The 24,088-nt window shown below is 48.2% G+C and overlaps 2 protein-coding genes across 14 annotated transcripts in view; both read left to right on the top strand.

The window, feature by feature from the left end:
• vars2 (valyl-tRNA synthetase 2, mitochondrial) overlaps nt 1-12,687 on the top strand; it is a 58,945-nt gene extending 46,258 nt beyond the window's left edge. For all 9 annotated transcript variants that reach the window (XM_056415750.1, XM_056415733.1, XM_056415758.1 and 6 more), the window contains one exon: nt 12,498-12,687. In XM_056415750.1, the coding sequence (XP_056271725.1) occupies nt 12,498-12,575 (78 nt within the window). In that variant the 3' untranslated portion in view covers nt 12,576-12,687. The remainder of the gene's footprint in view (nt 1-12,497) is intronic.
• A 3,286-nt stretch (nt 12,688-15,973) lies between these two features.
• Nucleotides 15,974-24,088, top strand: part of mgat1b (alpha-1,3-mannosyl-glycoprotein 2-beta-N-acetylglucosaminyltransferase b) — a 34,246-nt gene continuing 26,131 nt past the window's right edge. The window contains exons 1-2 of one of the 5 annotated variants that reach the window (XM_056415847.1): nt 15,974-16,232; nt 18,561-18,649. The gene's annotated coding sequence lies outside the window, so the exon portion shown is untranslated. Of the gene's footprint in view, nt 16,233-18,560; nt 18,650-21,423; nt 22,016-24,088 lie in introns of those variants that run through there. The other 4 variants (XM_056415837.1, XM_056415815.1, XM_056415862.1 and 1 more) reach the window with 4 other exon arrangements.

Genomic DNA, 24,088 nt, shown 5'->3' with positions numbered 1-24,088 from the left:
TAGTTGATGCTGGAAGTCATCTGTTGGCGGAGTCTGCTTGGCTCTCCGAGGGGGCCTAGTTCTCTGGTCCAGCTTGTAGGCACGTTCAATGTGCCCTTGAAGTCCAATTGTTGGGATAAGTCTTGCGTCGGGGGTTGGGGTGCAGGGGGCAGACTCATGAATGCAGCTCCATCGCTGACTGCAGGGGCTGAGGGGCAGGACTGATAGGTCTGGGGTAGACATGGGGGCGGGGCGGTCATAGGTGTGAAAACATGTTGATGGTCCGGGACCTCTAGGCGTTGAAACATCCTGATGGGTCGGGGGATGGGGAGCTCTCGCCGTCGAAACATCTTGATGGGGCGGAGGATGGGGCTGCCTCTTTATGCGGGGTTCCAGTCGGGGGAGCTTCTTCTTTGGGAGCGTTCTTGGCTTTGGCGCTCTCTGCTGGTCGGGATCGGAAACACTTCTTCTCTTGCTTCTGGTCTTCTGTGGGCCCATCCAGGGTTGTTACATACAGTAAACCCTCTGCATGTCATTCCTGCACGTGCGTCCTGCACATGCTTCCTCAGCTTCTTGTAGTGGTGCAGTCTGTCGGCTTTCCCTACCATTCACGGCAGTGTAGAGAAACGTTCTCTATCCAAGCGACAGGGGTCTTGATTGACGTAGATTCTGACATTGTTAAAGGGATCAGATCTGATAGGCTTAATATATGTAAGGAAATGTAAATGTAGAGCACAGAAAAACCTAAAAAATTTCAGATCAAAATCCCTCAAAAATTCGTAAAATCGATTTTTCGAAAGAAATTGAAAGAAAATTTATTCTACACTATATGTCTAATTGTGGGTGCGGTGCAGTTGGGGAAAAATACAAATTAGGTAAACAATACAGTTATATTGAACAGCATGAAAATGTTAACAATCAACAAATGGGAAAAAGGTGTTATTGTAACCAATGAAACAAATGTTATTTCTTCTGTGAAATGGGAGAAGCTGTTAATTTAACCAATACTGTCAATTATGAATAAGCCGACCGCAGAAATCCAAAGACGCCAATCATGGAAAAGCAGATGACAAATCCATAAGACAAGGCAAACGTCAATAATTGAAACTCAAAATCGACAATCTGTCAAAGGCTGATAATAAACAACCATTCCACAAACAAGCAATAATGGAAAAATCAAACAATCCACTGTAATCCAAAAATGGCAATATTAATCAAAAACCAAGAAACTCTATTCAATATGGTTAGGTTAATCCCTAGCATGCCTCGTTCCACAAGCAGTATATCGGCGCCACCTCGAATGTGTAATGGCGTCCTTAGTTATGTAAATGTCTTTCAACCCCCAGCCATGTGGTTGAACAAAAGACCAAATGTCCTTCTCTCTCAGCTAACTCAAAATGGTGGATTTAACACAAGACAACATAAAACCAAAACACGCTGTACCTTTCGTATCCAAGTGGATCAGTGAGTCCCCTTTTGTGAATCCCCCATACCAGACACGGCAATTCAACTGATCTATGTGGTCTAATGATCTTGTAACTGCGACACGTTCAACACGACGGCCACCACGCTTACGTTATGTAACTTTCATCTCTAAATAGCAACGTTCACGCACTAATTTATGATTTTATATTAGATTTCTAGCGTGGTCTTAGTTAGACCCCCCCGCGTAGTCTTCGTCCGATTATTCTATGTGCGTCAAACTACCAAGCTAATGTGCAGCCACACCAATAGGATACAATGGGAGGTAATGATCCTGGTCCACGAACTTCCACGCGACTGCACACTTCCTGCTTCTAGTACTAACTCTCTTTGCACATCAACTAGCCACAAGTCTTGTCTACAAAAATGTGTTACTCACAAAACAAACGAACAACAATATGACAAAAAACATGCACTAAATACCCAGGAAGCACACACACAAACGCTGTTGCCGCAGCGACACACCTGGTGTAAAGCGCACACACAGGGCACACTCTCTACGTGGCCGCCCACTCCAAACAAGGCCACACACACGATAACACGTAGAAAGACGTGAAAAGAGTGAAAAAACTCTACAATAACACAAGGAACAACAGAAACAAGACTAGACGTCATGTGAAAAGCGTGAGACAGACATACGAGGAACGCAAAACAGAAAAAACACAAACACCGAGGAACGTAAAAAGGAAAAAGAGACAATTTACGTGGAAGGCGTGAGACAAATGATGCGAGGAACGCACTAAAGAAAAGACACAAACATAACAAACACAATCGCGCACACATCTACATCTCAGCGACGCTAACAACGTGCGACCAACCACGCGGCCAACCGTGGGAGACCTGCACCAGTAAATGTATCGCAAAACATGCAGAACATGCTAACGCAACTGGAACAAAACACACATAAAACACAAAAACACAGCGTCAAACGTTGGTTAAACCCCTCCGTGTTCTGACGGCATAAATAGTTCGATACCGCGGGCTACTCACCGCATGAGCGTCCGACGTGGCGGACGGTAGCCATCTCAGTTCCGCCGTGGTTTCCAATTGGTATTCTGAAACTGGGCACTAGATGGTGGAAAACAGGCTTCCGGGCGCATGGATTAAGTTATCAACATTTAATGGCAGGAATTGTAAAACAAACAGTCAACGCTCTCCCGTCGTGTCCAGGCTGCGGCTCCGGCTTCTTCCTCCGACACCCTCCTCGTCGCCTTACCTGAGAAAAAGAGAACGATCTCTCTAAACACGCTGTCTCATAATCCTCTCTTGCGGTCGAAACGTCACTTCCGGTTCGGCGCTTTCACAATAAGATTCCGTCTTGGTTTTGACTGCATTAAAGTCACCTTCACAATAAAGTCCTTGTTATTATGAGTCACTTCACGGAATTCAACCGGCTTCGTCAATCTATAATACTAACATAGTCACTCATGCAATATACATTAATTCTTGCCATTTAGATTTGCATAGAGTAAACATTACCCCTATGCTTCATAATACATTAATAACAATATCAATATTCTCCTTAATATTGTCTATTATAATATCTTTCTATATGTATTAATTTAAAACATAAGACCTCTGCAGATGTTATCAAAATAAACTATTACAACTTAACACTATATCTAAGGCTCCTACAGAGGAACCTCATCTCCTTACTCTATCTCTAAGGCTCCTACAGAGTAAACTCATCTCCTTACTCTATCTCTAAGGCTCCTACAGAGGAACCTCATCTCCTTACTCTATCTCTAAGGCTCCTAGAGGAACCTCATCTCCTTACTCTTCTAATACAGAGGAACCTCATCTCCTTACTCTATCTCTATCTAAGGCTCTACAGAGGAACTCATCTCCTTACTCTATCTCTAAGGCTCCTAGAACCTCATCTCCTTACTCTATCTCTAAGGCTCCTACAGAGGAACCTCATCTCCTCTATCTCTAAGGCTCCTACAGAGGAACTCATCTCCTTACTCTATCTCTAAGGCTCCTAGAGGAACCTCATCTCCTTACTCTATCTCTAAGGCTCCTACAGAGGAACCTCATCTCCTTACCCTATCTCTAAGGCTGAGAGAACCTCATCTCCTTACTCTAGCTAGAGGAACCTCATCTCCTCTATCTCTCTCCTAGAGGAACCTCTCCTTACTCTAGCAAAGGCTCTACAGAGGAAACTCATCTCCTTCCTCTATCTCTAAGGATCCTAGAGGAACCTCATCTCCTTCCTCTATCTCTAAGGCTCCTACAGAGGAACCTCATCTCCTACCTCTATCTCTAAGGCTCCTACAGAGGAACCTCATCTCCTTACTCTATCTCTAAGGCTCCTAGAGGAACCTCATCTCCTTACTCTCTCTAAGGCTCCTACAGAGGAACCTCATCTCCTCTATCTCTAAGGCTCCTAGAGGAACCTCATCTCCTTACTCTCTCTAAGGCTCCTACAGAGGAACCTCATCTCCTTACTCTATCTCTAAGGCTCCTACAGAGGAACCTCATCTCCTTCCTCTATCTCTAAGGCTCCTAGAGGAACCTCATCTCCTTAATCTATCTCTAAAGGCTCCTACAGAGGAACCTCATCTCCCTCTATCTCTAAGGCTCCTGAGGAACTCATCTCCTTACTCTATCTCTAAGGCCTAGGAAGACCTCATCTCCTTCCTCTATCTCTAAGGCTCCTAGAGGAACCTCATCTCCTTACTCTATCTCTAAGGCTCCTACAGAGGAACCTCATCTCCTTACTCTATCTCTAAGGCTCCTATAGGAACCTCATCTCCTTACTCTATCTCTAAGGCTCCTAGAGGAACCTCATCTCCTTCCTCTATCTCTAAAGGCTCTAGAGGAACCTCATCTCCTTACTCTATCTCTAAGGCTCCTATAGAGGAACCTCATCTCTTACTCTATCTCTAAGGCTCTAGAGGACCTCATCTCCTTCCTCTATCTCTAAGGCTCCTAGAGGAACCTCATCTCCTTACTCTATTTCTAAGGCTCCTAGAGGAAGCTCATCTCCTTACTCTATCTCTAAGGCGCCTACAGGAACCTCATCTCCTTACTCTATCTCTAAGGCTCCTAGAGGAACCTCATCTCCTTACTCTATCTCTAAGGCTCCTAGAGGAACCTCATCTCCTTACTCTATCTCTAAGGCTCCTACAGAGGAACCTCATCTCCTTACTCTATCTCTATGGCTCCTAGAGCTCATCCTTCCTCTATCTCTAAGGCTCCTAGAGGAACCTCATCTCCTTACTCTATCTCTAAGGCTCATGGAGGAACCTCATCTCCTCTATCTCTAAGGCTCCTAGAGGAACCTCATCTCCTTACTCTATCTCTAAGGCTCCTACAGAGGAACCTCATCTCCTTCCTCTATCTCTAAGGCTCCTAGAGGAACCTCATCTCCTTACTCTATCTCTAAGGCTCCTACAGAGGAACCTCATCTCCTTACCCTATCTCTAAGGCTCCTAGAGGAACCTCATCTCCTTACTCTATCTCTAAGGCTCCGAGAGGAACCTCATCTCCTTACTCTAGCTCTAAGGCTCCTACAGAGGAACCTCATCTCCTTACTCTATCTCTATGGCTCCTAGAGGAACCTCATCTCCTTAATCTATCTCTAAGGCTCCTACAGAGGAACCTCATCTCCTTACCCTATCTCTAAGGCTCCTACAGAGGAACCTCATCTCCTTCCTCTATCTCTAAGGCTCCTAGAGGAACCTCATCTCCTTACTCTATCTCTAAGGCTCCTACAGAGGAACCTCATCTCCTTCCTCTATCTCTAAGGCTCCTAGAGGAAGCTCATCTCCTTACTCTATCTCTAAGGCTCCTAGAGGAATCTCATCTCCTTACTCTCTAAGGCTCCTAGAGGAACCTCATCTTCTTACTCTATCTCTAAGGCTCCGAGAGGAACCTCATCTCCTTCCTCTATCTCTAAGGCTCCTACAGAGTAAACTCATCTCCTTCCTCTATCTCTAAGGCTCCAGAGGAACCTCATCTCCTACTCTATCTCTAAGGCTCACAGAACTCATCTCCTTCCTCTATCTCTAAGGCTCCTAGAGGAACCTCATCTCTTCCTCTATCTCTAAGGCTCCTACAGAGTAAACTCATCTCCTTACTCTATCTCTAAAACCTACAGAGGAACCTCATCTCCTCCTCTATCTCTAAGGCTCCTAGGAACCTCATCTCCTTACTCTATCTCTAAGGCTCCTGAGGAACTCATCTCCTACCTCTATCTCTAAGGCTCCTAGAGGAACCTCATCTCCTTACTCTATCTCTAAGGCTCCTACAGAGGAACCTCATCTCCTTCCTCTATCTCTAAGGCTCTATAGAGGAAACCTCATCTCCTTACTCTATCTCTAAGGCTCCTACAGAGGAACCTCATCTCCTTCCTCTATCTCTAAGGCTCCTAGAGGAACCTCATCTCTACTCTATCTCTAAAGGCTCCTACAGAGACCTCATCTCCTTACTCTATCTCTAAGGCTCCTACAGAGGAACCTCATCTCCTTCCTCTATCTCTAAGGCTCTACAGAGGAACCTCATCTTCTTACTCTATCTCTAAGGCTCCTACAGAGGAACCTCATCTCCTTCCTCTATCTCTAAGGCTCCGAGAGGAACCTCATCTCCTTACTCTATCTCCAAAACCACAGAGGAATCTCCTCTCCTTATCTCTAAGGCTCCTAGAGGAACCTCATCTCCTTACTCTATCTCTAAAGTGCCTACAGAGGAACCTCATCTCCTTACTCTATCTCTAAGGCTCCTAGAGGAACCTCATCTCCTTACTCTATCTCTAAGGCTCGGAACTCATCTCCTTACTCTATCTCTAAGCCTCCAACAGAGGAACCTCATCTCCTTACTCTATCTCTAGGCCTCCTAGAGGAACCTCATCTCCTTACTCTATCTCTAAGGCTCCTACAGAGGAACCTCATCTCCTTACTCTATCTCTAAGGCTCCTAGAGGAACCTCATCTCCTTACTCTATCTCTAAGGCTCCTACAGAGGAACCTCATCTCCTTACTCTATCTCTAAGGCTTCTAGAGGAACCTCATCTCCTTACTCTATCTCTAAGGCTCCTAGAGGAACCTCATCTCCTTACTCTATCTCTAAGGCTCCTAGAGGAACCTCATCTCCTTACTCTATCTCTAAGGCTCCTAGAGGAACCTCATCTCCTTACTCTATCTCTAAGGCTCTTACAGAGGAACCTCATCTCCTTACCTCATCAAGGCTCCTAGAGGAAGCTCATCTCCTTAGTCTCTAAGGCGCCTAGAGGAACCTCATCTCCTTACTCTATCTAAGGCTCCTAGAGGAACCTCATCTCCTTACTTCATCTCTCTAAGGCTCCTAGAGGAACCTCATCTCCTTACTCTATCTCTAAGGCTCCTCAGAGGAACCTCATCTCCTTACTCTATCTCTAAAGAGGAACCTCATCTCCTTACTCTATCTCTAAGGCTCCTAGGGGAACCTCATCTCCTTACTCTATCTCTAAGGCTCCTAGAGGAACCTCATCTCCTTACTCTATCTCTAAGGCTCCTAGAGGAACCTCATCTCCTTACTCTATCTCTAAGGCTCCAGAGGAACCTCATCTCCTTACTCTATCTCTAAGGCTCAGAGAACCTCATCTCCTTCTCTATCTCTAAGGCTCCTAGAGGAACCTCATCTCCTTACTCTATCTCTAAGGCTCCTAGAGGAACCTCATCTCCTTACTCTATCTCTAAGGCTCCTAGAGGAACCTCATCTCCTTACTCTATCTCTAAGGCTCCAGAGAGAACCTCATCTCCTTACTCTATCTCTAATCCTAGAGGAACCTCATCTCTATCTCCTCTATCTCTAAGCCCTAGAGGAAACCTCATCTCCTTACTCTATCTCTAAGGCTCCTACAGAGGAACTCATCTCCTTCCTATCTCTACTCCTAGAGGAACCTCATCTCACTCTATCTCTAAGGCTCCTACAGAGGAACCTCATCTCCTTCCTCTATCTCTAAGGCTCCTACAGAAACCTCATCTCCTACCTCTCTCTAAGGCTCCAGGAACCTCATCTCCTTCCTCTATCTCTAAGGCTCCTAGAGGAACCTCATCTCCTTCCTCTATCTCTAAGGCTCCTAGAGGAACCTCATCTCCTTACTCTATCTCTAAGGCTCCTATAGAGGAACCTCATCTCCTTACTCTATCTCTAAGGCTCCTAGAGGAACCTCATCTCCTTACTCTATCTCTAAGGCTCCGAGAGGAACCTCATCTCCTTCCTCTATCTCTAAGGCTCCTAGAGGAACCTCATCTCCTTACTCTATCTCTAAGGCTCCTAGAGGAACCTCATCTCCTTACTCTATCTCTAAGGCGCCTAGAGGAACCTCATCTCCTTACTCTATCTCTAAGGCTCCTAGAGGAACCTCATCTCCTTACTCTATCTCTAAGGCTCCTAGAGGAACCTCATCTTCTTACTCTATCTCTAAGGCTCCGAGAGGAACCTCATCTCCTTCCTCTATCTCTAAGGCTCCTACAGAGTAAACTCATCTCCTTCCTCTATCTCTAAGGCTCCGAGAGGAACCTCATCTCCTTACTCTATCTCTAAGGCTCCTACAGAGGAACCTCATCTCCTTCCTCTATCTCTAAGGCTCCTAGAGGAACCTCATCTCCTTCCTCTATCTCTAAGGCTCCTACAGAGTAAACTCATCTCCTTACTCTATCTCTAAGGCTCCTACAGAGGAACCTCATCTCCTTCCTCTATCTCTAAGGCTCCTAGAGGAACCTCATCTCCTTCCTCTATCTCTAAGGCTCCTAGAGGAACCTCATCTCCTACCTCTATCTCTAAGGCTCCCATAGAGGAACCTCATCTCCTTACTCTATCTCTAAGGCTCCTACAGAGGAACCTCATCTCCTTCCTCTATCTCTAAGGCTCCTAGAGGAACCTCATCTCCTTCCTCTATCTCTAAGGCTCCTAGAGGAACCTCATCTCCTTACTCTATCTCTAAGGCTCCTATAGAGGAACCTCATCTCCTTACTCTATCTCTAAGGCTCCTACAGAGGAACCTCATCTCCTTACTCTATCTCTAAGGCTCCTAGAGGAACCTCATCTCCTTACTCTATCTCTAAGGCTCCTAGAGGAACCTCATCTCCTTACTCTATCTCTAAGGCTCCTACAGAGGAACCTCATCTCCTTACTCTATCTCTAAGGCTCCTAGAGGAACCTCATCTCCTTACTCTATCTCTAAGGCTCCTAGAGGAACCTCATCTCCTTACTCTATCTCTAAGGCTCCTAGAGGAACCTCATCTCCTTACTCTATCTCTAAGGCTCCTAGAGGAACCTCATCTCCTTACTCTATCTCTAAGGCTCCTATAGAGGAACCTCATTTTGGGGCGGTTGTATTCGCGACCTTGTTCTTTCGGCCCTGACCCAGAGGTCGTGACCCTCTGTGAGGGTCTGAACGTAGACGACCAGAACACAGAGCTTCTCCTTCTGCTCAGCTCCTCTTCATCAAGACGGACCGGTACAGCTCCTGTTTTACTGCTGCAGCCGCAGAGATCCATCTCTCTCCATCCTCCTCATCTCTCTCCATCTCTCTCCATCCTCCTCCATCTCTCTCCATCCTCCTCATCTCTCTCCATCCTCCTCATCTCTCTCCATCCTCCTCATCTCTCTCCATCTCTCTCCATCCTCCTCATCTCTCTCCATCCTCCTCATCTCTCTCCATCCTCCTCATCTCTCTCTATCTCTCTCCATCCTCCTCATCTCTCTCCATCTCTCCATCCTCCTCATCTCTCTCCATCTCTCTCCATCCTCCTCATCTCTCTCCATCCTCCTCATCTCTCTCCATCTCTCCTCATCTCTCTCCATCCTCCTCATCTCTCCATCTCTCTCCATCCTCCTCATCTCTCTCCATCCTCCTCATCTCTCTCCATCTCTCTCCATCCTCCTCATCTCTCTCCATCCTCCTCATCTCTCTCCATCTCTCTCCATCCTCCTCATCTCTCTCTATCCTCCTCATCTCTCCATCTCTCTCCATCCTCCTCATCTCTCTCCATCTCTCTCCATCCTCCTCCTCATCTCTCTCCATCCTCCTCATCTCTCTCTATCCTCCTCATCTCTCCATCTCTCTCCATCCTCCTCATCTCTCCATCCTCCTCATCTCTCTCCATCCTCCTCATCTCTCTCCATCTCTCTCCATCCTCCTCATCTCTCTCCATCTCTCTCCATCCTCCTCATCTCTCTCTAAATCTCTCCATCCTCATCTCTCTCCATCTCTATCCATCCTCATCTCTCTCCATCTCTCTCCATCCTCCTCATCTCTCTCCATCCTCCTCATCTCTCTCCATCTCTCTCCATCCTCCTCATCTCTCTCCACAGGCATGAGAATCCCTCACCTTTCGGCGAAATTCGCCGTTTTGAAACCAAAATAGGTGACTTACGTGAATCGTGTAGATCAGTAGAGTTTTGTTTTGGGGTAGGGGGGGGGGGTCAATTGGCCGGCCGGCATTTATGAGATTGGAGTGGGACACGGAGAAAATGTGGAGTGGTGCTCTTCGCAATAAAACATCTTTGATGGGACGTGTCGCGTCTCGGCCAATCAGCGTCAAGATGTCTTCAGCGTTTGGTGGTTTAGGTTAGCTTGAATGTCACCCCGCTACATCTGCTGCTGTCACGCTGCACGGTGTAGCGATGCTAACAAAGTACCCGTACGTTAAAAACGATGTGATTTAGCATATTTTTAGTATTGATACTTCATTAAAAGAGCGATCAGAGCGCACGCGCTGCTCCGTGTCGAGCTGTCTGCGCACACTGCGCTGCGCTAACAGCGAGAGGCGTTAAGTGGCGGAATTTTCGGCTTTAAAAATAAAAATTAAAAAAGATGCCAGAAGTGAAATGTTTAAGTTCAGTCTGTAAAGTTGTGTAACTCTCCAGCTGCTCATCCTGATGAACTCTGTATCCTCTGGTCAGAGACTAACGGCCTCATAGTGTGTCATCAATGCTATGACGGCTCCATGTAGTTTCATTCATATCTTGTTGGCTAATACTTATATTACTGCCATTTGTTAAGTGTTGAAAAAGTTGGTAAAAAGTGAACCATACAGATATTTTATTTATTACTATTATAGATAAATATACCAGTGTCTTATTTATGGTATACTGTTTTTATGGTATTGTATCAGTATCATGATATTTATGGCAGGTATGTACTATAGAAGATCGTGACAACCAGGTAGAGGCAGAACAGAGTCATGGCTCAGCAGAGCTCAAGACTTGAAGACTTGTTCACGCCAAAAAAAAGGAAGTTGGTTCATGAATGACCATATTATACACAATATTACTATTATTATAGGGCCCGATCACCAGAATGGAGGACCTACAGATTATCATACAACGTCCAACATCGATGTTCGTGGAAGTCACCAGCAACCCCCCCCCCCACCCCCCGCGCGCGCCTATCCTTCTCACCTTTTTCACTCCTGACCCGTTTTCATGCCTGCTCCATCTCTCTCCATCCTCCTCATCTCTCTCCATCCTCATCTCTCTCCATCTCTCTCCATCCTCCTCATCTCTCTCCATCTCCCTCCATCCTCATCTCTCCTCATCTCTCTCCATCTCTCTCCATCCTCCTCATCTCTCTCCATCTCCCTCCATCCTCATCTCTCCTCATCTCTCTCCATCCTCATCTCTCTCCATCTCTCTCCATCCTCCTCATCTCTCTCCATCTCTCTCCAGCCTCCTCATCTCTCTCCATCCTCCTCATCTCTCTCCATCCTCCTCATCTCTCTCCACCCAAACATGACCTGCTCCACCCAAACCTGACCTGCTCCACCCCCAACATGACCTGCTTCACCCCAAACCTGACCTGCTCCACCCCAACCTGACCTGCTCCACCCCCAACATGACCTGCTCCACCTAAACCTGACCTGCTCCACCCCAACCTGCTCCACCCAAACCTGACCTGCGCCACCCCCAACATGACCTGCTCCACCCAAACCTGACCTGCTCCATCCAAACCTGACCTGCTCCACCCCCAACATGACCTGCTCCACCCAAACCTGACCTGCTCCACCCCAAACCTGACCTGCTCCACCAAAACCTGACCTGCTCCACCCCCAACCTGACCTGCTCCACCCAAACCTGACCTGCTCCACCCAAACCTGACCTGCTCCACCCCAACCTGACCTGCTCCACCCAAACCTGACCTGCTCCACCCCCAACCTGACCTGCTCCACCCCCAAACCTGACCTGCTCCACCCCAAACCTGACCTGCTCCACCCCCAACATGACCTGCTCCACCCAAACCTGACCTGCTCCACCCAAACCTGACCTGCTCCACCCCAACCTGACCTGCTCCACCCCCAACCTGACCTGCTCCACCCAAACCTGACCTGCTCCACCCCAAGCCTGACGTGCTCCACCCAAGCCTGACGTGCTCCACCCAAGCCTGACGTGCTCCACCCAAACCTGACCTGCTCCACCCCAAACATGACCTGCTCCACCCCCAACCTGACCTGCTCCACCCAAACCTGACCTGCTCCACCAAAACCTGACCTGTCCTTCAAATGACCTTCATGCGCCAAATATCATCTCCAATCAATAGCATCCCATGTTGACTCCGTAAACAAGGTGGTGTACGGAGGAGAGTGTTGTTGTGTTGGTGAGGATATGTGACATGAACAAACCAGCTGGCCAGGGAGGTTACGGGGTGAGCACTACCGCTCAGAGTTTGGGTTGCCCCCCACCCCCCTCGGTGAGGAATGGTTTGTTCCTAGTGCTCTGCACGACTCCAGAGAGGTTCAATGCATCAAGATGTTCAGAAGCAATAGAATTAAACATATTCACATATTTCTCACAACACATTTGGTGTTGGCCTACTTATTACTGTGGAAGGTTATTTGCTCACTGTTATTAGTAGTAGTACATTTAATATTTCCATCATAGCAATTAGTATTTAAAATCGTTCTTGAATTCTAATAAATGAAATAACATTTCACCATAACTGAAATAATTTTGTATTTCTTGAATTTTCTTTTGACTGTTTTCTTAAATAATTTGACTGCATTGATGACTTGTTGCGTCGCTGTATTTATGAGTATCATATGGTGTCCTCAGACTTCAGCCCTGCAGCAGGAACTGAAGAGCATCGACGAGCAGCTGGAGGGCCTGCTCCAGAACACCGACAGCCAATGAGCATCAGGCCTGGACATGCTGATGATGTCATGATGCTTCATGAGCGACGGTGGCCGGAGGCGGGGAATCCTTCATATTCATCATTGTGCTAAAAATAAATGTCTTGATCAAAGGCGTTTCTTGTTTGTGATAGCTGGAGGATTCACATCAGCTGTGATGTCATCAGGCAGTCTGAGCAGACGTGTGTGACATCATCACAAGTCAAACCAAGCAGTCCCGGTGTTGTCAACAGGTCACACCATGAGAGAGCAGAAAGGTGCACATATGAACACTTTAAACCGGTTTTAAACAAGTCCTCAACGAGGAGAGGGCAAAGGATCCAGAGCGGTCATGGATGGCCGAGTGATCCTGGACAGCACAGAGCTGAAAGCTCGGTCAGAAGCTCGTTGACGCTTGTTTTCGTTCACCGATAATATTGTCATGTCACATGTCTCCTGAAGTCTTGTCTGTTGAGGATAGAATAACTCAGTGCGTTTACATGATGGTATAATTCGAATCTTGCTTTAGTCGGACTCTGCTATCTTTTGGGGGATCTGCTGTTATCCCAATATACATGGCAGTGAGTGAATCATTGGCCTTTGAAAGCATGTCATATCCGATACGATAGGTGGCGCTGTTTTCATTACAACTCGTGGTGATACAGCCATTTCCGCTTGACCTCTTCACCACCAACAACCAACATCAACATTTCGAGAAAGAACCATGAACTTTAGTAGCCTATGTTCAACTCCTTCAATACATGAAGCATACATTCTGTCTGCTCTTCGGTCCAGAGATGTGTGGCTCTTGTGTTCTCCATAGCATTGTCTGCAGCGCCGCCGCTCCCATAATGTGCACTACGCGCTGAGCGTAGGGCATCACGTCCTGAGGGGGCTCCACAAAATAGGCAGCTAAAAAAGTTCTCAGTTATAATAATTATAATGCCGATATTATTTCAGTCTAGAAATATTAGGCGCCTTTTAGGCATGTATATCACAAAACAGGCAGAACAAGAGATATATTTAATCGCTCAGCACCCCCGTGAACACTTCTCGGGTCGCATCGCTCTGCCGTGATGCGCGCCGACACATCCGCACACAGGTGAGCACATTCTCACTAGCACCCCCCCCCCCCCCGTCGACAACGATCGCCGTGGGTCACTTTCCTATCTCAGGGGGCATCATGAGGAGTTCTGCTCAGGGCACCAACATGGTGAGCAGCGGTACTGGTTGTTTGTTTGTTTTCTGCCGGCCAGGCTCCCGGCAGTGACAACTTATCGTCTCTTTCGACTTCCGGGTCACGACATGGGAGGGAGGGAGGGAGGGAGGCGGCGGGATCTCAAGCATGCGCAAAGACGCAAAGTCCAGTTCCTAATCCAATTCACCGTTACATGCCGCGATAGTCGAATTATCAACCGGATCGGATCGTAGTCGGACCGCACATAGTCGAACAAAGGTGTTTACATGAAACGGATAATTCGATTTCAGTCCGACTAAGCCAGTTATTCGAATGCATGTAAACGCACTGACTGATTCTAAGCGGACGTGTTGGGTCTGTTTTAAGCCCTCAGTCATTGCAATAGAAAACGAGGGTTGGTTCCAGTCTTTCAACATAAAGTTGAGGTTTTTGGCTTTGAACCTCAGATGATGTTTTATCCTTATTCCAAAAAAAGAAGTGCGATTGCTCTAAAACGCCAATTGAACTTCTGTTGCTTATTGCCTTTGACTCTCTCCGTATTGCTCTCCCTCGTGTTGAACCCCTCACAGGCTCCAGCTGCTCTGTCAGGGATCATTGGAGGAGGTGTTGGTCAGCAGGTTGACCGATAGTGACGTGTTGATGTTGGACAGGAACACACCACCGGACGGCTCTGACTGAAAGAAACAGCGGTAGACTTTTACTTTGCATCTATCAAGCGTTTTATTCAGAAATCAGGATACAAGTAGACATCATGCATGGACCCCCTCCAGCCCGATACCTAGAGTATTCAGACCAGAGAGAGGCGCCCGCCTTAGCAGAGGGCGCGACGGTTTAAATAGTCATCAAGAACAGTTCTGATTGGTCCAGCGAAGAGAGGGCGGTGTCTTCTCATTGGTTCTTCGTCTCTCTGCCTCTATCGCTGTCGCTCATTCATTGGTCCTTCTCGGCCCCGCCAATGAGAGCATATGTTGTGAAAAAGTGTGGGAAAGAGAAAGATATAATTCACTTGTAGCTTTCTTTGAAGCTTTTTCCACTGAGCTCGGGGAGTCTTATCTCTTCCGAAGTGGGATGCGCTGCGTCTAGAAGGTCGTTTATCAAAAGGGGCCTCTTCACGTGTGTGTGTGGGTCAGAGAGAGGGCCTGTGGTTGAATCCGGATATTAATTGCCATAGCTTGGACCGTTCCTTATCTTATCTGCGCTCAGTAAATGTCTCTGTTGCCTTCTCCTGCTCTGAGAGTATATAGAGCTCTTTGTTCTAGTCATCTTCCAGGATGAGCGTGGTGCATAAAGTTTCTTTCGTGTGTCACTGTTATCTTCTTTGATCAGTTCAGGCGCCGGAATGCCCTGCTGAAGCTTCTAACTTTCCACAGTGATTTTCCACTTTACACATAACATTTATGCACAAGACTAGGCTATGCTAAGCTATAATATATATTATTTACAGACATGACCTGTTGGGGTCAGGGCGGGCCGTCAACGCATCCACCCAGAGGGGGGGGGGGGCTCTGTAGCCTGCTAGTGTGGAGAGAGCACCCAGAGGGGGCTCTGTAGCCTGCTAGTGTGAGAGCACCCAGAGGGGGCTCTGTAGCCTGCTAGTGTGGAGAGAGCACCCAGAGGGGGCTCTGTAGCCTGCTAGTGTGGAGAGAGCACCCAGAGGGGGCTCTGTAGCCTGCTAGTGTGGAGAGAGCACCCAGAGGGGGGGCTCTGTAGCCTGCTAGTGTGGAGAGAGCACCCAGAGGGGGGGGGGGTCTGTAGCCTGCTAGTGGTGGGGGAGCACCCAGAGGGGGCTCTGTAGCCTGCTAGTGTGAGAGAGCACCCAGAGGGGGCTCTGTAGCCTGCTAGTGTGGAGAGAGCACCCAGAGGGGGCTCTGTAGCCTGCTAGTGTGGAGAGAGCACCCAGAGGGGGCTCTGTAGCCTGCTAGTGTGGAGAGAGCACCCAGAGGGGGCTCTGTAGCCTGCTAGTGTGGAGAGAGCACCGAGAGGGGGGGGGCTCTGTAGCCTGCTAGTGTGGAGAGAGCACCCAGAGGGGGGCTCTGTAGCCTGCTAGTGTGGAGAGAGCACCCAGAGGGGGGGGGGGGGGCTCTGTAGCCTGCTAGTGTGGAGAGAGCACCCAGAGGGGGGCTCTGTAGCCTGCTGTGTGGAGAGAGCACCCAGAGGGGGGGGGGGGGGGGGGGGCTCTGTAGCCTGCTAGTGTGGAGAGAGCACCCAGAGGGGGGGGGGGGGCTCTGTAGCCTGCTAGTGTGGAGAGAGCACCCAGAGGGGGGGGGGGTGCTAGCAGCAGCAGCTCGTGCTGATAGAGCGGAGCGGGAACCGGAGCCACTGGAGCCGCTCGGCGGCAGCACGGAGTCGGCTGTGAACACGGGACGACGAGGGGCTCCGAGCGGACGCCAGCCAGCCTCCAGCCCACCGGGCCGCGCAGCAGCTCCACGGAGCCGTCCGTCCCGACCCGGAGCCGGGCCGACCCGTTCAGAACCGAGTCAGGTGAGTGACACTAGATTCAGATGCTCAGCCGGTAACCTTTACTGTTAGCCAGCTAGCTAGCAGCATGGCAGGTTAGCTCGCGCCTCAGCCCCGGTGAGGGTGTGAGCGGTGAGTCCCGCTCGGTGAGTCCCGCTCGGTGACAGCGTCATCTTCAGAGCAGACTGAAGCTCTCCGCTTCTTCTCCACGCCGAGCAGCCGCTCTGCGATGCGCAGCCGCTTGTTCCGTGCTGGCCGTCTCCGAGGCCTCGCCGGTGTTACGGTTTAAGAAGCGACCGTGTTAACTGGCGACTTCGAACCGAACGCGTCCGTTGTCGTCGTTACAGGCATGGACGGATTAAGAAACCACGGGCCCCTGGGCCTGGACGTGTCAAGGCCCCCCCCCCACCCGCAAAAAAAAAAATGTTACAAAAATAAATAATAATAATTTAAATATATATATATTTTTTTAAACATCGCTAACAAAACAGTCCGTATGGAACAACGATACCGGAGCTGAGCAGACAACATAACGCGAATTATATGACCATGACATGAATGACTTAAGCCTAGCATATACTGGCTATGGCGCATCGTGTCATATCATCATATCACATACCTGCAAACTTGTCACCTTTCGGTGAAATTCACCGTTTTGAACTCAAAATAGGTCATCCACGTGAATCGTGGAGATCCGAAGAGTTTTTGTTTTTTGGGGGGGGGTCACCTGGCCCGCTGCCGTTGAGATTGCAGTGAGACGCGGAGAAAAGTGTGAAGCGTTCCTCTTCGCAATAAAACATCTTTGATGGACGTGTCGCGTCTCGGCCAATCAGCGTTCAGATGTCTTCAGCGTTTGGGGGTTCAGGTTAGCTTGAATGTTAGCCCGCTACATCTACTGCTGTCACGCTGCACGGTGTAGCGATGCTAACAAAGTACCCGTACGTTAAACACGATGTGATTTAGCATATATTTAGTATCGATCCTTCATTAAGAGAGCGATCAGAGCGCACGCGCTGCTCCGTGTCGAGCTGTCTGCGCACACTGCGCTGCGCAGCTCACAGCCAGAGAAGAGGAGCAGCTTTAGAGACTTCGGCTTAACAAATACAAAGATGCCAGAAGTGAAATGTTTCAGTCTGTAAAGTTCTGTAACTCTCCAGCTGCTCATCCTGATGAACTGTGGATCATCTGGTCAGAGACTAACGGCCTCATAGTGATCATCAATGCTATGATGGAACCATCTAGTTTCATTCATATCTGGCTGTATTAATACTAATATTACTGTCATTTGTTAAGTGTTGAAAAAGTTGGTAAAAAGTGAACCATACAGATGTTTTATTTATTACTATTATAGATAAATATACCAGTCTCGTAATTATGGTACCATATTGTTTGTATGGTGTATTGAATTCTGGTATCGGGTATCATGATATTTATGGCAGGTATGTAATATGTATAGAAGTTATAATATGAGTATCGTGACAAACAGGTAGAGACAGAACAGATTCAGGGAGAAGTCCATGAGGACTGTTCAGGCAACAAAAAAGGAAGTTGGTTCATGAATGAGCTCATGGGCCCATGGGCTTAGGGGCCCCCTGAGCTCATGGGCCCATGGGCTTAGGGGCCCCCTGAGCTCATGGGCCCCTGGTGCCGGTAGGCTCGTTCGGTAATCCATCCCTCAGTAGGACTATTGGGGCCCTGTTACTGACATGAATGACTTAAGCCTGGCATATACCGGCTACGGCGCATCGTGTCATATCATCATATTCATATCAATACAATGTTAATCACAGCGACGTCACGCGCGGAGGCTCAGGCCCAGGGGCCCCCTGAGCTCATGGGCCCCTGGGCCTGGGCCCGGTAGGCCCGTTGGTTAATCCATCCCTGGTTACAGGCAGCAGTTGGCAACAGGAAGAGAACAGGCAGCTGCCCTCGTGAATGTCGCATTGTTTAGTGGGTATAATATATATTATTATGTGTATGAGAGGGTTTGACACCTGTAATAAATAATTAAACCAAGCGGCATTCACGAGGACAGCTACACGTTACGTGCTCTCTACCCGAGTTTTCCAACGGCCGTCGTAACCACGACAACAACGGACGCGTTCGGCTGAGAAGTCGCCAGTTAACACGGTCGCCTGTCAAACCGTAACACCGGGCTCACCGCCTTCCCACGGACCGGGGGCCGGTGGCTGCCGGCCGCAGACTGTGTGATCCTCCCGGTCAGTTCCACGCTGTGTGGCGGGAGGGGGAGGAATAGAGTTTCAGCTGGACACACTTCCTCCGGCTCAGTCTGAACCGTTATGGAGCGGCTCAGGTAACGACTGTTCCTCTCCACTTCATCCCGTTCGACAGCTTCTCTCTCTGGACCTGAACCCCTCCCCGTGGTTCTGCTCTCCTGGACCAGAGGGCCTGGTGTTCTGCTGGTGGTCCGTGTTGTCAAGGTAAACATTGTACTCCTTCCTTTGTCAAGATGACCATTCCAGTGTATTGATCACCTCTTTCCAGACGAGTAGTGAAATATACACTCACTAGTAGGGCTGCATCCGGTACTGATCAGCGACTACTGATCAGTAGTCGCTGATCTGGTCCTGATTGATTACTGATCAGGTACTACTGATCAGGTCCTGATTGATTACTACTGATCAGGTCCTGATTGATTACTGATCAGGTACTACTGATCAGGTCCTGATTGATTACTACTGATCGGGTCCTACTGATCAGGTCCTGATTGATTACTACTGATCGGGTCCTACTGATCAGGTCCTGATTAATTTCTACTGATCGGGTCCTACTGATCAGGTCCTGATCAGGTATCTGTGACAACATGTAAATCCTGTTGACCACGCGTGTTGCTGCATTATGAAGGTTTGCACTTGAATTGTAATTCCTGTACATTTTGAAGATGCTTTATCAAGTTGCTCATATTTTTTATTTAAATTACAAACTCAATGAATGTGTATTTCCATATGTATTTTCCCTGAGCGTGGTGTTACCTCCCATCACACAGAGGCATGCAGCCTGGTCCGTTCCTGTGTCTGAACCCAGGTGTGCTTTAGTCCTGAACCAGGAGCATCAGGTCATGTCTCTTCAGGAATTACACCTAACGAATACCAATCTAATACAAAGTTATCAACTGTAATCTGATGAATGTTGTTTTTTTAAAGGATAAGAGATGTACATTCATCTTCATGGTTATGTTGTTGGATGTGGTTTATGTTTCCACTGTCCTTCATCGTTAGAGAGGTGGTTCAGTTATTTAGCCTAAACCTGTTGGTATCACAATACACTAATATAACCGGACGGTTCAAGTTTCCGTACTTTTTAAATGTCTTACTGAGGGTCGTGTACTCGTGGTAAGGACCAGTTTTTAGTCATCTTAAAATGATGACTTATCCTCATGTTGGAGCAGAACTCCAGTCCTGGTGCCTGTAGCTGTTGGACGGCTGTTCAGCTGCTCTTTGACCTGTGTGGGGGTCAGACATGGGAGGTGACTGGCTGCAGAGCATTGAAGCAGACCAAGAGTCCTTACTGCTTGTTCCTTGTAGTCAAAGAATTAGCAGACCAGATTATTGCACGCCTATATTTATCAGCAGTAATTGGTTTAAGCGTCCTAATGCGGAGGAGCTTCAGTGTGACCTTCATCCTCACTCCTTCCCTGGTCCCCTCCATCCTCGGATCACAAAGGAACCTCTCCCGTCCACTCCTGTAGCGGGACTGACGAGCTCTGTGTACTGTGGCTGTTTGTCTATGGGAACAAGTGGACTTTGTCCTGTCGGCTCCAGTGAGACACCGAGTCACAGGTCCACACGGCGACAGACAAGCGGTGGAGGTTGTTGGATGTTTCTGCTTCCTTGCCAATGATGAGCGTTAACTGTTTGTGTGTATTGTGTAACAACAGCACAAGTTACCACGAGGGCAGAGTGGAAACGACAGAGCGTCGGTACCAGAACCGCCAGGACCGCTCAGACCGGCAGACCTCTTTATGTACCGCTACCATGGCAACCACCCGTATAAACTAAACTAACTGTTACGGCAAGTGGCGAGGAGATCGGGACGTAACGATTGTGGAATAGTGACGTTAAAACATGGAGCCGGAAAAGATGAGTTAAGTTAACAAGTTAATGCTTTAACCACACAATGTGGAGACCGTCACCGCTGGGAGGGTAGGAGGCTGGGAGGCTGGAAGGCTGGGAGGCTGGGAGGCTGGGAGGCTGGAAGGCTGGGAGGCTGGGAGGCTGGGAGGGTAGAAGGCTGGGAGGCTAGAAGGCTGGGAGGCTGGGAGGCTGGGATGGTAGAAGGCTGGGAGGCTAGAAGGCTGGGAGGCTGGGAGGCTAGAAGGCTGGGAGGGTAGAAGGCTAGAAGGCTGGAAGGCGGAGGCTGGGTGGCTAGAAGGCTAGAAGGCTGGGAGGGTAGAAGGCTGGGAGGCTAGAAGGCTGGGAGGCTGGGAGGCTAGAAGGCTGGGAGGGTAGAAGGCTAGAAGGCTGGAAGGCGGAGGCTGGGTGGCTAGAAGGCTAGAAGGCTGGGAGGGTAGAAGGCTGGGAGGCTGGAAGGCTGGGAGGCTGGGAGGGTAGAAGGCTAGAAGGCTGGGAGGCTAGAAGGCTGGGAGGGTAGAAGGCTGGGAGGCTAGAAGGGTAGAAGGCTGGGAGGCTGGGAGGCTGGGAGGGTAGAAGGCTGGGAGGCTGGGAGGCTGGGAGGCTAGAAGGCTGGGAGGCTGGAAGGCTAGGAGGCTGGGAGGCTAGAAGGCTGGGAGGCTAGAAGGCTGGGAGGCTGGGAGGCTAGAAGGCTGGGAGGCTGGAAGGCTAGGAGGCTGGGAGGCTAGAAGGCTGGGAGGCTGGAAGGCTGGGAGGCTGGAAGGCTGGGAGGCTAGAAGGCTGGGAGGCTGGAAGGCTAGGAGGCTGGGAGGCTGGGAGGCTGGAAGGCTAGAAGGCTGGAAGGCTAGGAGGCTGGGAGGCTAGAAGGCTGGGAGGGTAGAAGGCTAGAAGGCTGGGAGGCTAGAAGGCTGGGAGGGTGGAAGGCTGGGAGGCTAGAAGGCTGGGAGGCTGGAAGGCTGGGAGGCTAGAAGGCTGGGAGGCTAGAAGGCTGGGAGGCTGGAAGGCTAGGAGGCTGGGAGGCTAGAAGGCTAGGAGGCTAGAAGGCTAGGAGGCTGGGAGGCTAGAAGGCTAGGAGGCTAGAAGGCTGGGAGGCTATGAGGCTGGGAGGCTAGGAGGCTGGGAGGCTAGAAGGCTGGGAGGCTAGGAGGCTGGCTACATGTACCTACACATCTGGGCAGTTCAAGGCTTCAGTACTAATATATATTCCATATATATTCTATAGTTTCCAAAGTCTTTTGCAACAATACCTTATTTGGTCATCTGGATTCCACATCCTGCTGAATCAATGTGTAGATATGCTGTTAACAGCATTTAAAAGCCTTTATTTGTGAATTCTGCTGTTACTCGAGTCCTCGGCATGCAGGGATCTCCTTCAATGGAGAACAGTGAATCATCACGAGCACAATCCGACCCTTTGGGGGGAAATGTAAATGGATTTCCTTTTTACAAGAATCCTCATGATCAGCCAAAGGTCTCTTTGTTCACACATTGTTGCTTGAAAGACTCGCATGGAGATGAGCATGACATCCTGTTTGCCTACTGAGCATGCCGGATACAGTGCTCAGTCAGCAGATTGAGCTTCTAGGAACATCTCGTGACCCCCTGATGAGGACTGCACACGCTGGTCTGTGATCCAGTCGATGTGGGCTCCAAAAACAGGAAGCGCTACAGCGGCCATTTGAGCTTCAACAGCCCCACGATGAATCTGTGTCAAAGGTCTGGTGTTATGCAACACACTCATGTGTAGAGCCAAACGACTGGCACTGTTCAGACACCTGTGAAGATCATAAGGTCAAGAATTTTGATAATTGGTGCTACAGTCAGCTGGACACATTTAGGTTGGTCCCAATAATGATTGTGTTCTCTGTTTACCGGCATGCACCCAAAGCTCCCGTGTGGTTGGTCAATGCAACTTGGACTGAAAACAGGGACCCAAAACACGCGCTCTCCACCCTGGTCCTGTACGAGTTTAGTAGGACATCATGATGTCAGGTGGTATTTCACTACATCTTAATAAACACGAGCTGAAGTTGACTTGACGTTGACTTTTCTCTGGCTGACCACAGACTGTATAAGAAGTGGACGTCGTCATGGTGATGTCACCAGTTGGTTTGTTGACAGACATTTTCAAGCCTCGGATTCGACAACTTCGCAAACCGATAAACAGAAGTTACCATATTTGGAGTGCATAGGAGTGATGTAGAGTCGCCGTCTACGGCTCTAGTAGCCGCAGTGACCTGTCAATCACCTGTAGCCCCGCCCCTAAAGCATCCCCTGCTTCATGGTCTGACTCTAAATGAGCATCATGTACTAAATGATGACATCACGCTGTAGAGAAGAAGACTTGAAACTAGAGACTGAGACATAAACTCATGTTTACAATGTTTACTGAGGGAATACATCAAGAGAAGTAGAGTCACTAAATAGACTTCTATACAACCAGAGGAGCCCCCTGGTGGTCAGGAGAGATAATGCAGCTTTAACACATGAAGCACAATTCAATTCAGTTTGTCGCCCAATATCACAAAATAACAAATTTGAACAATAGATGTCATGTGACCAGGTGAACAATAGATGTCATGTGACCAGATGAACAATAGATGTCATGTGCCATGATGAACAATAGAGGTCATGTGACCAGATGAACAATAGATGTCATGTGACCAGATGAACAATAGATGTCATGTGACCAAATGAACAATAGATGTCATTTGACCAGATGAACAATATATGTCATGTGACCAGATGAACAATAGATGTCATGTGACCAGATGAACAATAGATGTCATGTGACTAGATGAACAATAGATGTCATGTGACCAGATGAACAATAGATGTCATGTGACCAGATGAACAATAGATGTCATGTGACCAGATGAACAATAGATGTCATGTGACCAGGTGAACAATAGATGTCATGTGACCAGATGAACAATAGATGTCATGTGACCAGATGAACAATAGATGTCATGTGACCAGATGAACAATAGATGTCATGTGACCTGATGAACAATAGATGTCATGTGACCAGATGAACAATAGATGTCATGTGACCAGATGAACAATATATGTCATGTGACTAGATGAACAATATATGTCATGTGACTAGATGAACAATAGATGTCATGTGACCAGATGAACAATAGATGTCATGTGACCAGATGAACAATAGATGTCATGTGACCAGATGAACAATATATGTCATGTGACCAGATGAACAATAGATGTCATGTGACCAGATGAACAATAGATGTCATGTGACTAGATGAACAATAGATGTCATGTGACCAGATGAACAATAGATGTCATGTGACCAGATGAACAATAGATGTCATGTGACCAGATGAACAATAGATGTCATGTGACTAGATGAACAATAGATGTCATGTGACCAGATGAACAATAGATGTCACGTGACTAGATGAACAATAGATGTCATGTGACCAGATGAACAATAGATGTCATGTGACCAGATGAACAATAGATGTCACGTGACCAGATGAACAATAGATGTAATGTGACTAGATGAACAATAGATGTCATGTGACCAGATGAACAGTAGATGTCATGTGACCAGGTGAACAATAGATGTCATGTGACTAGATGAACAATAGATGTCATGTGACCTGATGAACAATAGATGTCATGTGACTAGATGAACAATAGATGTCATGTGACCTGATGAACAATAGATGTCACGTGACCAGATGAACAATAGATGTCATGTGACTAGATGAACAATAGATGTCATGTGCCTAGATGAACAATAGATGTCACGTGACCAGATGA

This window comes from Pseudoliparis swirei, chromosome 1 (assembly GCF_029220125.1).
Source record: "Pseudoliparis swirei isolate HS2019 ecotype Mariana Trench chromosome 1, NWPU_hadal_v1, whole genome shotgun sequence".
NCBI lineage: Eukaryota > Metazoa > Chordata > Actinopteri > Perciformes > Liparidae > Pseudoliparis > Pseudoliparis swirei.
Note: the sequence above shows the minus strand (reverse complement) of the source record. Positions and strands in the feature narration are given on the sequence as shown.